At 38.1% G+C, this 13329-nt stretch overlaps 1 protein-coding gene across 2 annotated transcripts in view; it reads left to right on the top strand.

Annotated features, from left to right (window-relative positions):
- The window catches only part of LOC106877200 (ubiquitin carboxyl-terminal hydrolase 46), a 50989-nt gene that overhangs the window by 16923 nt on the left and 20737 nt on the right, over positions 1-13329 (top strand). For both annotated transcript variants that reach the window (XM_014926045.3, XM_014926044.3), the window contains exon 2: positions 8915-8995. In XM_014926045.3, coding sequence (XP_014781531.1) covers positions 8915-8995 — 81 coding nt within the window. The remainder of the gene's footprint in view (positions 1-8914; positions 8996-13329) is intronic.

The raw sequence follows: 13329 nt of genomic DNA, 5'->3' as shown, positions 1-13329 counted from the left end.
CCATCTTATTTCCTCCTGAACTCTTTTCTTAATATCTGCATCCACCGTAAAGTGTGTTTTATAGCTGTTGTTGACATAATCTCTGTTTGGTCCTCTTAATCCCGCCCATTTTAGTAGGCATTGCTATATCTCCTCTACCTTATGCACACGCAAATATGCATACATATACGCACACACACACACACACACACACACACTCATACATAGAGACTCTCTCTTTCACACACACACTTTTTCCCCCCAGTTTGTTTATTTCCCGATTTAGTGATCTTGCTATTAACGTCTTGTCGTTTCCAGTCCGGCTTCCTCTCTCCAACCCCCCACCCCCACCCGCCACTGTTGCATCCATTTTCGAGTTAATTGGACACCAATGTTTATACATTAACAACCTTTTGTTTTCTTCTTTCCATTCCGACGGTTTGTTTTATTGTCATATAAAAAAATATATATATGTCTTATGTCTATCTGAGAAAATATTTCCGCCCCCACGCTGGTGATTTTCATTACTGAGAACAACCATGACGAATGCTCGACAGAAAGAACGTCGTTAATGGTCATCTTGTGATCTAGATTCTCTCTCTCTCGACAATAATGCAATTTGACAATGGTTGATACGTATGTACGTGATACACGCACCAACACATTTGCTTAGTGCTACTGTTAGACTCTTCAACACACACCTATGACATTTTTGCTGCTTACCTCCACATTTCTACCTGCTTGTCACTATGTATTTTAATCCCCCCACTTGATTATATAAAACCGTCCCTCTCACCCTCACCTCTCTCTGTTAAGACAACTAGGTTAGGACTTTTCTTCAAGTACATCTCTCCGCTGGTGTTGACCAGGTCGTGATATAAATATGTGTACTAATAATGACCAACAACCACTCGCCGCCACCTTCCACTCCTTTTTACTTCACTTTCAAAACAACTGTATCATTTTGTTGAGCTCTAGTCATGCATATATATATATATATATATATATATATATATATATATATATAATGTACGTACGTGTGTGTTTATACTTACACGCACTTGCGCACACATACAGTCACCTCCTAATCTTTTTACTGAGTCAAACGAACGTACGACCGACTATCCACTTGTTATTAAAAGAAGGTCTGTCAATTGTTTTCTCCTTGCTTATGTATTTCTGAATCATATCGAAGTTAAAGGACGACATCAATGTGTTTGTACATTTAAAATGCGTTTTGTATATATATATATATATATATATATATATATATATATATATATATATATATATATATATATATATATATATATATATATGTGTGTGTGTGTGTATATCAAAAAAGCAACTCCTCAACACCGCTCATGTCTGATCGTCGTCACATCATAGATTTTCATTCTGATCAAATTGTAACTATTTACAAATTCAAATATGTAATGAAGCTGTTTAAAAAGCAACTCGATCGCTTTACAAATTTCAACAATAACCACTTTCACTGACACAATTAACGGCTGATTTATTATTTAGTCTTGTTTATTTTTTAATTTCAACTGCTTTTTGTTATTGTTTTCATTTGATTAGAGGTAAATTTTTAATGTTTCCTATGAAATAGCTGTCTCTAGAGACAGTCTACACGTATCTCTAGTTAACCGGCTGTTAATTGCCTTTGCTGTTATGATTCCGTACGAAAAATACTATTCAGCTTGCTGTTTGTGTCAGCTCTACAATCGATATCTTCTCTACGTTTCTTTCTATATTTCTCCACTGAACATTTTGTTAAACTATAGTCAATTCATTTCATCTCCTATCATTTGTTCACTAAATTGTCTGGAAAACTTTCTCTTCTCAGTCTATTTACGGTGGTAATGGATTGATTAAATTGTTATATATATATATATATATATATATATATATATATATATGAGAGAGAGAGAGAGAGGAGGCGGTTGGAAGGTGATGTGTTGTAGCATACGCATTTTGTGTTGGAAACTACCTGTAAAGTTGGCTAGAAATAGACATTTTAAAATATAATGTTCGTCTTAATCCGGTGTTTTTCAACCCGTTTTTCTTCATGTCAATACCCCCTAAGTCATCTATGTAACAGTTCAAGTGATATGTATCTTAATGTCTAGTCCCCTTAATTTTCGTTTACTGCTTTACAACTTTATAGAACACTTATAAATAAAAAAAAACAACTGCTACGAATCTCCCCCATACACCTTACTCAAGCAGCTATCTGTCCCATTAAAATAGAATAGACTTGTCCAATCCCTAAAGCTTTTAGTTCCTGTTTGTCCACGACTTGTAGGTGATTCAGTAGCGTTCACATGTATGCTTACTAACGTGAGTACTAACCAGTGCCCTCTAGTGGAGAACATGCATACCAAAGATCAGAGAGAACTCCAGCTTTCATCATCTTTAATCATTAACAGCTTCAGGTTGCTAGGTAACTAGTATCAGGTTATCTACGACCACTCCTCGGTCATGTTCTGTTCGGTTGGGAGTGGGTTATTCTCTGTCGTGTACAGACATGCTATGGTGTAGTATTTGGAACGTTTACTTTGGCTGGGTCTGTCTGACGAGAAGGCCATCACAATAGCGATTGTTAACTACAAAGGTGGTTCTTTTAACAACTGTTTGTTGCAGTAACTCAGTTTTTCCTATCCTCTTCAGAAAGGATCAAAATTAAAAAAAAACGAAAATATATAAAAAAAAAAGCTGGGTCTAAACTTCCTCCAAATCACTAACCTCTCTCGTTATGCTTCAGTGGGGAAAATTTGTGTACTTTAATCAGAAGTGTCACAAGATACATCAAATCTAGTGTTGCTGTCAACATCCCAGATAATGAGACTGTTATTGAATACCAGGCACAGAAATATCTTGTAATATCAAGCATCAATGAATATCAACAACATAGATTTTCTTCTTCAAAGTTCAGCCTGCTGGGGATTTTCATTGCCTGGAATCTTTCTGCTCTCTTCTTTGATTCAGTCTTTCATCTTCAGCAGTCTTCCTTCCATGTTACAGATTTCTGACTGTAGGTTTGGTTAGATTGTTGCTCACATTTCTCTAGTTGGTCATCAACTTCCTGTTCTCATCGACCAAAGTGTGTGATGCAGGTCATGTATTTCCTATATATCCAAGTGAGGTTGTCTTGTGTTCTTCTCTTCCACTGCAGCCAAGTTAGTTCACCACCACTGCCAATGGTTTTAGGCAATCATACCAGTTCCAGCACTTATGTCAGTTACTGTTCATAAAGGGACACAACATAAACCTCAGTTCTTGGATTGGTATAAACATAAACTCAGGCATACATACACAGGGCAACCTCACTGGTGCTGGTGTCACAATAAAATGCACCCAGGACACTCTGAAGAGTAAGTTAGTGAATGAGTGGAGACATTGTAGGATTGAGAAAACACTTTAATCGTATTTACATTTTACTGATATTTGTCCTCATCTTGTTTGTTGTTAACACAACGTTTCAGCTGATACACCCTCCGGCCTTCATCAGGTGTCTTGGGGAAATTTGAACCTGGGTTCTCATTCCTTGGGTATTTTTCGATGTTATTATTATTATTATTATTATTATTATTATTATTATTATTATTATTCAGGTCTCTGCCTGGAATGGAACTCGGAATTTTGGGGTTAGTAGCCTGTGCTCTTAACCACTATGCCATATGCGTAGTACTTGACTACAGGAGGTAGAGTAATATGCTTTATTATTATCAAAGCTTCAAAAACATCTCAAAAATATCACAAAAAACTGCTACTCAGAGTTTCACATTCCCGTTCATCAGACAGTTTAGATTGAAAACTGTCCAATGAAGGGGAACGTGAAACTCTGAGTAGCAGTTTAGTGTGATGTTTTTGCAGCTTTAATAATAATAAGTACCGTTCTGTTGACTCCTGAATACATCCACCATTTGGCAGGTCTTGTATTTCATCCGACAAGATATCCAAATTCATTTTACTCATCAAACTGGCTTGGTAGTATTGCCTCTTTAGTTTCCAACAAATTGTATTGGTTTACATGTCATGTTATCAGCAGCACTCAATATAACCTTGCTTGGAAACAGGAAGAGCATCAGATTGTACAGAATTTGCCTCTCTGAATTCCAGCTGAACCTTGGAGAATTTGAGTCAAAATCACAATGAGGATATAATTTGGTGCTCTGGCGTGGCTGTGTGGTTAAGAGGTTCACTTCATGATTGTATGGCTTCAGGTTCAGTCCCAATGTATAGCACCTTTGGTAAATGTCTTCTACAATATCCCCAGTTAGAATAATGTCTTGCAAGTGAATTTGTTAGATGGAAACTGTAGGAAACTCATCATATAAGTCTGTGAAGTTGTTACCTTGATATTTAAGATTGTGACTCTTTCAAATGACATCGCATCTACCTTAGTGTAACTATTTTCTCACACAGTTTTTTGTAATCAAATATTTGAATACTCAAAAAGTAAGGATGTCTTTTGTTTTTCTGTGAATTCTTCCTATATATATATATGTGTGTGTGTGTCTGTTTGTCTCCCCCCCCTCCCAACATCGCTTGAGATGCGATGCTTGTGTGTTTACATCCCCATAACCTAGGGGTTCGGCAAAAAGAGATTCCTAGAGAGGAATCTTTTACTTGTTTCAGTCATTGGACTGTAGCCATGCTAGGGCATTGACCTGAAGTGTTTTAGTCAGGCAAAAATCACAGCCCCATGCACAATACTTATTCCATAAAAGTCTGGTACCTATTCCATTGGCCTTTTTTTTACCAAATCGCTAAGTTACAGGGGCATAAACAAACCAGCATTAGTTGTCAAATGGTGCCAGGGACAAACATGGACAGAAACACGCACACACACGACAGGCTTCCACAGTGCAATGGTTGTCCCAGGGCTGTAGTGGAAGACACTTGCCCAGAGTGCCATGCAATGGGACTGAACCCCAAACCATGTGATTGCCAAGTGAGCTTCTTATCCTGCGCCTGTTAGGTGGAGGAATATTTCCTAGTCCTTCCATTTCTTAACTTTCACATTTAATATTAGGGTTAAACATTTCATCTAATTAAGCAGGGTGGTGGAGTGGGTGGGAGGGGCTGTAGACATCTCGTGTATCTTATTTTGCTTGTACTAAGTCGCTTGAGCCAATGCTTTTATTGTTGTTGTATCGTTTTATCTATCTCAATGTTGCAGCTGTTTTGTAATGTTATCTCCAGTGAAATCTTAGCAGTGACTTTTGATTTCTAGAACACAACAACTAACACAGATATTCTGCTGTCTTGTTATGGCGTACACTTTCATTATACTTAAACCACTTTTGTTATGCTTTAGACAACTAGTCAGTGTACTGTTGCTATCAACTGTTGCACAATGGCACTTTGCACCTATGAAATTCAAATGCTCTGTGTGTGTGTGTGTGTGTGTGTGTGTGTGTGTGTGTGTGTGTGTGTGTGTGTGTGTGTGTGTGTGTTTTCAAAACACTGTTTACATGGGTATTCATTTCACTTTAAAAATGTAATTTTAGTAGTCTAATTTAGTTCAGTGTATATACTTCAATATAACTGAAACTTTAGTTTATAATTGTGTGTGTGTGTATATATATATATATATATATATATACATATACACATAGGCGCAGGAGTGGTTGCTTACCAACCACATGGTTCCAGGTTCAGTCGCACTGCATAGCACCTTGGGCAAGTGTCTTCTTCTGTAGCCTCGGGCTGACCAAAGCCTTGTGAGTGGAAACTGAAAGAAGCCCGTCATATGTATGTATAGAGATCACTAGCCACTACACCTTTATTTTCTCTCCTTGTTTCTTTCCGTATTCCTTTCTGTGGAAGAGCGTAGGCTCAAAACGTTAAAGACTTCTTCACTTCCCGACCATTAAACTAATACATCTGTTTGTTGTCTACACCACCTGTCTTTTTTTTTGTTTTACTGTGAATTCTCCCTATATATATATATATATATGTGTGTGTGTGTTTGTCCCCCCCCCCCCCAACATCGCTTGACATGTGATGCTTGTGTGTTTACATCCCCGTAACCTAGGGGTTCAGCAAAAAGAGACTGATAGAATAAGTATTAGGCTTACAAAGAATAAGTACTGGGGTCGATTTACTCGACTAAAAGGTGGTGCTCCAGCATGGCCGCAGTCAAATGACTGAAACAAGTAAAAGAATAAAAGAATATATATATATAAAGTGAGAGAGAGAGAGAGAGGCAGACATACTACCTGTTGTAGTAAGTGAAACCGTTGTGCTGATATATTGGCCAACTGACCTATTTCCAGTAGAGACATATAAACTCATCCGTCATGGCTGGAATGTCTTCTCACATAGATACAACAAGACTCTGCTTGATTAGTTGTATTCTTTGAAAAGATGACTATTGTCAGTTAAACTCTGCTGCACATTGCTTGTTATAAATGCTGTGATGCAGAGGATTGATTATCTCTGATTGGAATACAGGTGCCAGTTAGAAGGGTTACTCGAGAAATTATAGAAATTATCCGCAAACAAGAAAATATCTGCTAATGTTTACACCCAAACCAAGTGCCATACTTTTCACATGTAATCTTAAACACACACACACATATATATTGTAGTCGTGGTCATTGACGGTACCATGTAAATGGCACTTGTGAATCATCATAGCTGGTGCCGGTGCCATGTAAATGACACCTGTGCATTGTAGCTGTGGTCATCAATGGTGCCATGTAAATTGGCACCTCAGGAATTGTGGTCGTTGGTCATAGTCATTGCCAGTGCCATGCAAATGGCACCCATGAATCGTTAGGGTCACCACCGGTGCCTTATAAATGGCACCCACCTGTGAGTCATAATCGTGGTTGTTGCCGGCGCCATGCCAGTGGCACGAAAAGCACCCATTATGCTCCTGGAGGGGGTGGCATTAAGAAGGGCATCCAGCTATAGAAACCATGCCAAACCGTGCCTTCAACCTAGTGCAGCTCTGCCTCATCAAACTGTCTAACCCATGCCAGCATGGAGAGTGGACTCTAAATGATTATGATGATGATGATATGGAAGATGCCCCCAATACTCTCAGTGAAGTGGTTGGTGTTAGGAAGGGCATCCATCTGTAGAAATCCTGCTGAAGCAGACATTGGTTTACGAGGCCCTCCTCCATATCATCAAATCCTGTCAAACCATCCAACGCACGTCTGCAATGGACAGCAGACATGAAAGCAAGATGGTGCTTTGGTAGATTCTTTTATTCTTTTTGCAGTCGTTAGAGCACAGTATCCCAACCGTTTCTGCCTCGAGGCACCCTTGCCAAGCGTTTCAGAAATCCTCGACACCCCTATTAGAAAATCTAACACGACAGTTGCTTTTTGATTCAACATCAATATAACACAAAACTCTGTCCCTGGATATTAACATCTGTGTAAGAAAACTGTGTCTCTGGAATTCATAATAAACAATTTTCTCCATTTCACCAATGTTGATATAATCTTTTTTACTCTAGGCACAAGGCTTGAAACTTTGGGGGAGGGGGCCTGTCGATTAGAAAGCAGACGTTAAACGACAATGATGATGATGATAATGAGGGACAGTATTTAATTACACACTCCTGTCCTCATTAACATCTTTTTGCTCCCTACCAGGGTAGATTTAATCAACTCTCCTACCCCTAAAACCTCCAGCATTGTCCCCGCACTGGAAATCACTGTTTCCTATAATTCACAACAATGATCATTTCTTCAATGGCGACTGCACCAACTGCTTCGCCTCACTCTATCACTGTTTCTGTTAGGATTATGTTTTACTGATGGATGCTCATCTAATGGTGGACTCCATCATAATGTGAGAGGTAGTTGTTTCATAGTAAAACTGAGTCAACGATGTCTGCACAAAGCTGCTGAATCTAGGATATCAAGTTCAGTAACTTACTAATTAGTTTTATATCATAAGAGATATAAATAAACTGTTGAGTCATGATGGCTTGCAAATGGTGTACTTAGATGTAGTGTGGTGATTATTGTAGTTAAGTGTAGCATGGGGAATATTATAATTAGATGTTATGAATATTGTAGTCATGTGCAGTGTGGTAGGTTCAGTCCCACTGTGTGGCACCTTGGGCTATTTTCTTCTATTATAGTCCTGGGCCAAATAAAGCTTTGCAAGTGAATTTGGTAGTAGAAACTGAAAGAAGCCAGTCGTGTGTGTGTGTGTGTGTGTGTGTGTGTGTTACTGTCTTCTTGCTTTGACATCATGTGATTGTTGTAAACAAGTATTACCATCAATCAGTGGTGTCCTTTGTCTCCAGTCTTTTGTGTAAAACATATCTTACTTGGGAACAGGTGGAGGTTAATGACGGGAAGGACAATCCAGCCACAAAAAATCTGTTTCAAGAAATTCCATTCGACCTGTTGGAACAGGGAAAAGTGGCTCAAATGTTTTGATAATTCTAGTAGATTTTACTTCATGCTTCAAGGTTCAAACTTATTACAGTATTCCCATAACGAAGACTGTAGAATTTATAGTTCTATATTTAAGAGATGAGGAATTATGTACATTATTTACATTTGATGGGCATATGGTATAGTGGTTAAGAGCACTGGCTACTAACCCCAAGATTCCGAGTTCGATTCCAGGCAGTGACCTGAATAATAATAATAATATCGAAAAATACCTTAGGAATTGAGAACCCAGGTTCGAAATTTCCCCAAGACACCTGATGAAGGCTGGAGGGTATATCAGCCGAAACATGTTAACAACAAACAAGATGACGACAAATATCCGTCAAATGCAAATAATGTGTAGAATTTATGTTAATTTTTGTCCATCTGGTACGACATTGAAACAGTAACATTGTTGTTGTTTTTTAGACAAACTATTGCTAAATGTCTCCCTATATTTTGTTCCTTATTAATTTAGACCCCAATATCATTACTGATGATTGACCTTCTCATTACAGGGTGCCAATGCCTCACAGCTGGAAAAAGAGATAGGGTCAGATCAATTCCCGGTGAATGAACATTATTTTGGATTAGTAAATGTAAGTATTTGTACTAGTTTCTTAAATATATACATACATGTGTATATATATATATATATATATATATATATATATATATATGTATACATTGTCATCATCATCAACATCATTGTCGTTTAACATCTGCTTTCCATGCTGGCATGGGTTGGATAGTGTGCCTGAGGACTAGCAAGCCAGGAGGCTGCACCAGGATCCATTTTGATCTGGCAAGGTTTCTACAGCTGGATGCTCTTCCTAACAGTGGGTGCTTTTTACATGCCACTGACACAAGGCCAGTCGGGTGGCACTGGTATCGACCACACTTGAATGGTGCTTTTTACGTGCCACCAGCACGGGAGCCAGTCAGCTGGTACAGGCATCAGTCATGACAATAACTTCACTTGACTCAACAGGTCTTCGCAAGCACAGTTTATTCCCCAATGATGGAAGGGTACTTTTTAAATGGGCTGGTTATGTTGCACTGGCATAGGCCACGTTTATGGTCTCACTTGACTTGCAAAGTCTTCTCAAGCACAGCATATCTCTAAAGGTCTTGATCACTCGTCATTGCCTCTGTTAGGCCCAATGTTCGAAGGTCGTGCTTCACCACCTCATTCCAGATCTTCCTAGGTCTACCTCTTCCACAAGTTCCCTCTACTGCTAGGGTGTGACATTTTCACACAGCCGTCCTCATCCATATGCAACACACACACACACACACACACACACATATATATATGTAGGGGTGTAACCAGCCCACTTATGCGTACCTTTCCTTCATTGGACACCAAACTCTGCTTGCAAAGACCTGTTGAGGCAAGTGAAATCGAAATTGAAATCAAATGCAATGACAGCATCATTAGATTCTGAAGAACTGTCAAATCCATTCCTGTGTGGAACCCATCAAGGAAGATGATGTTGATCTGTGTGAGAGGGAGTATACACACGCTCACATCTGCATGTTTAGGTTGGTCTTTTATTGATACTTTCCTCAAACGAGATAAATATCTCGTTAGGTGTCTATTCTATTCTCCTTATTTTTCATTTCTGAAATAAGTGAAGTTCATCATAAAATCTTTATATATTTTTGATTTATGTTTTTTGTTTTTCTCAATTCGGCCATAAAATCTTTAATATTCATAGATAGAAGTTGCTATTTTAATTTTTGGTTGCATCTCTTAGGTACAGAGTAATTAATGGTCTACCCCCCACCACTTCCAATCACCTTTCAAATCTATCCCTCCCACCCTTTTTTACCAATAGCCCCTGTCACCACCGCTTCCCTCTCCCCCATTCCCTGCCATACTCCCCCATTCTCTCCTCTTACTTTTCCCCATTTGTCTGCCTAGAACCATCATCCACTCTCTCTTCTATTCTCCTTCAGTTATAGGGTCCACTTTAGGTCCTCACCATCACAAGTTATGAGGTAGTCATCCTTAGTGCCAGTGCCTTGTAATAAGCACTCACCACACACACTGTTAAGTGGTTGGCATTAGGAAGGGCATCCATCTTTAGAAACGTTGCCAAAGTATTTATTGGCTCATAGCTCAGTCCTTCAACTTGTCAGGTCCTGTCAAACTGTCTGACCCATACTAGCATAGAAGCTGGACATTAAGTGACATTAAGTTCATTATAAAAGGCAAACATGTTTGAAAGGAAAGTGGCAGAAGTTGAGGTGTGTCTATAGAGAATGTTTTCTGTTTTTATCGTTACTTGTTTGAGTTATTGGACTGTGGCCATGCTGGAGCACTACTTTAAAGGGTTTTAATTAAACCAATTGACCCCAGTACTTATTTTAAGTCTGGAAGTTATTCTATCGTTCGCTTTTGCTGAACTGCTAAGTTAGAGGGACATAAACAAACAGACATCAGTTGTCAAGTGGTGATGAGGTACAAACACACACATGCACACATGTATTTGATAGCCTTCCACATAGTTTCTGTCTACCAAATTGCTCACGAGTGGTGGCCAGCCTTGGACTATAGTGGGAGACACCTCCTGATGGTGCTGCACAATGGGACTGAACTTAAAACAACTTGGCTTCAAAGCAAGCTCCTTAACCACATAACCAGTTTGGAAATATTTGACCAAGACAAAGTTCAGTTTGTAGTTCATTTGTAAATTAGAAAGAGAAGTAAATTTAATGTCAATTTGAATACATCTGTAGCAGATGGCTGTAACAGCTATATTTTGAGCCTTTTGGTGGAGTCGCCATAGTTATTTAGCTGGCCACTTTTCAGTTATGTTGCTTTAAGGAGAAAAGCCATTTTCAGTGAGGCCATTGTTCTTCTATGCGTTCCTTCTTTATATACGGTTATGCAGCAAATTGCCCAACTTGCGTCCATTCACAAAACTATCATTGTGCATTTGTTTGCGAAAAAGGTCACAATCTTTATTTTGGTTAGTATTTTGAGTAGAAATGTAAATTGGTTTTTCATTGGTTGTTTCTTTGAGAGGGAGAGAAATATCTTGTTTAGAGATTTATTCTATTTATACATTTAATTTTTGCTATTTGTGAAATAAAGGAAATCACACAGACACAGGTGTGTGTGTGTGTTTGTATTCATCTAAAGTTCCCATATGCACACACAAGCATTGGCATGTGTGAATTTCAGGTGAATACAAATGACTGAAATCTATTTTTGTCAATCCTCTGTTAGATCTTGGTTTATTGTCAATTTATGTTTATGGCCCTGGGGTTAGGTAACAACTACAAATATTTTTTATTTTCTGACACATAATGGACGTTTTAATTGCTAACAATAGCACGATTTGAAATTTACTTCCTCCAGCTATTAATAGCTACAATCTCTGTTCTATATACTGTATTTGACAACATATAAGATGCACTTTTTAAATCAGAAAATTATTTTTAAAATTCAGCTCAGGTCCTAGATGCAAAGCTGTGTCCCCCACAAGTTTTAATATACTAAAGACTTTTTTGTTGAATATGCACTGCTGAAATTAGTGTGTATATAACACACTTGTGTGTCTCTTTTATGCTATCAAATACACTAATCCTCCATCTATTAACTTCATCACGGTTCTTAGTTTTTTTTTTTTATTATTTCTTAAATCATCTAAATGGCAATGGGCAGGTTTGAGATTCTGAGATTGTTCTTTTTTGTGATTGAAAATAATTCAGAAAGATTCAAAAGTGTTCACACAGTTTGCAGAGACTTTCTGAAAGGAGTTGCTGGGAGAAAACGTGTTCTTTATTCCTAGACTTAATAGAATGTATTCTTTAGTTGTGTTTTATTCACTATTTTACTGTTAGAGTAAGTGAAATGATCTTCCAAATTTAAATATTTGATAATGATGACTAAACTTTACCATTTCTTCTTCAAAAATCTTCCATTGGTAACCCACATTTTCACTCAGACTCACCATCCATTCATACCACACATCTATATTACTTCTACTTGATGTCTGTCATACCTAACTGTTCTTTCATTTCATTTGATCTCCATGTTTCATGCAGGATCACATTATATATCCAATGGATTATATTCTTCTCATTTCTTTCCCAACCTCCACAGACCTTACACATTCCATGTAAATGTCCCATCACTATGTAGCATCACATTTCTTCAGCAGGTTTCATGTAGTCTACCTTTAGCAGAGAGAGAGAGAAAGAAAGAAAGAAAGAAATCCTTTGTTGCCAACCGAGTGATCATTTTTATGAAAAATTTTCCATCCTTTCTCAGCAGTCTACTCTGTTATTATAGCACCTCCACCCAACGCTAATTAAAACCTCTAATTATCACAAATCATTAACTGTGTGTAGAGAATTATTTCAGTAATTCAGAGGTGCACCAACAAGTTTTAGAGTTCTGAGTTTTTATTTGTTGTGATCTCTTCGTGTAGTCTTGACTCTATTATGATCCAGAGGTTAGCTTTATGTCAGCTCTCCAAGGTAATGTCTTCTCACTTGAATTAAGTCTAATACTAAGAGATACACCCTGTGGTAATCTAGAATAAAAATAAACTTCTAGACCAACCGATCACTCTCATCAGTTGCTCAGTTTCAGTTCTGGTTTGGAGTCATCATCATCATCATCATCATTTAACATCCGCTTTCGATGCTGGCATGGGTTGGATGGTTTGACTGAGGACAGGCAAGCCAGAAGGCTGCACAAGGCTCCAATCTGATCTTGCAAGGTTTCTACAGCTGAATGCCCTTCCTAACACCAACTACTCCAAGAGTGTAGTGGGTGCTTTTTATGTGCCACATATTTACATTATTAAAGGTACATGTTAAATGCTTGAACATCACAAGTTCCTGTTCACTTTTGAAAATATTTTTCTTACTTATGAATCAATTATTATACTTTCTCAAACAAACACGTACATTG

The sequence above is a fragment of the Octopus bimaculoides genome, chromosome 10 (genome assembly GCF_046866305.1).
Source record: "Octopus bimaculoides isolate indiv1 chromosome 10, ASM4686630v1, whole genome shotgun sequence".
NCBI lineage: Eukaryota > Metazoa > Mollusca > Cephalopoda > Octopoda > Octopodidae > Octopus > Octopus bimaculoides.
The sequence above is the reverse complement of the archived record's forward strand: the minus strand, read 5'-3'. Positions and strand labels throughout refer to the sequence as shown.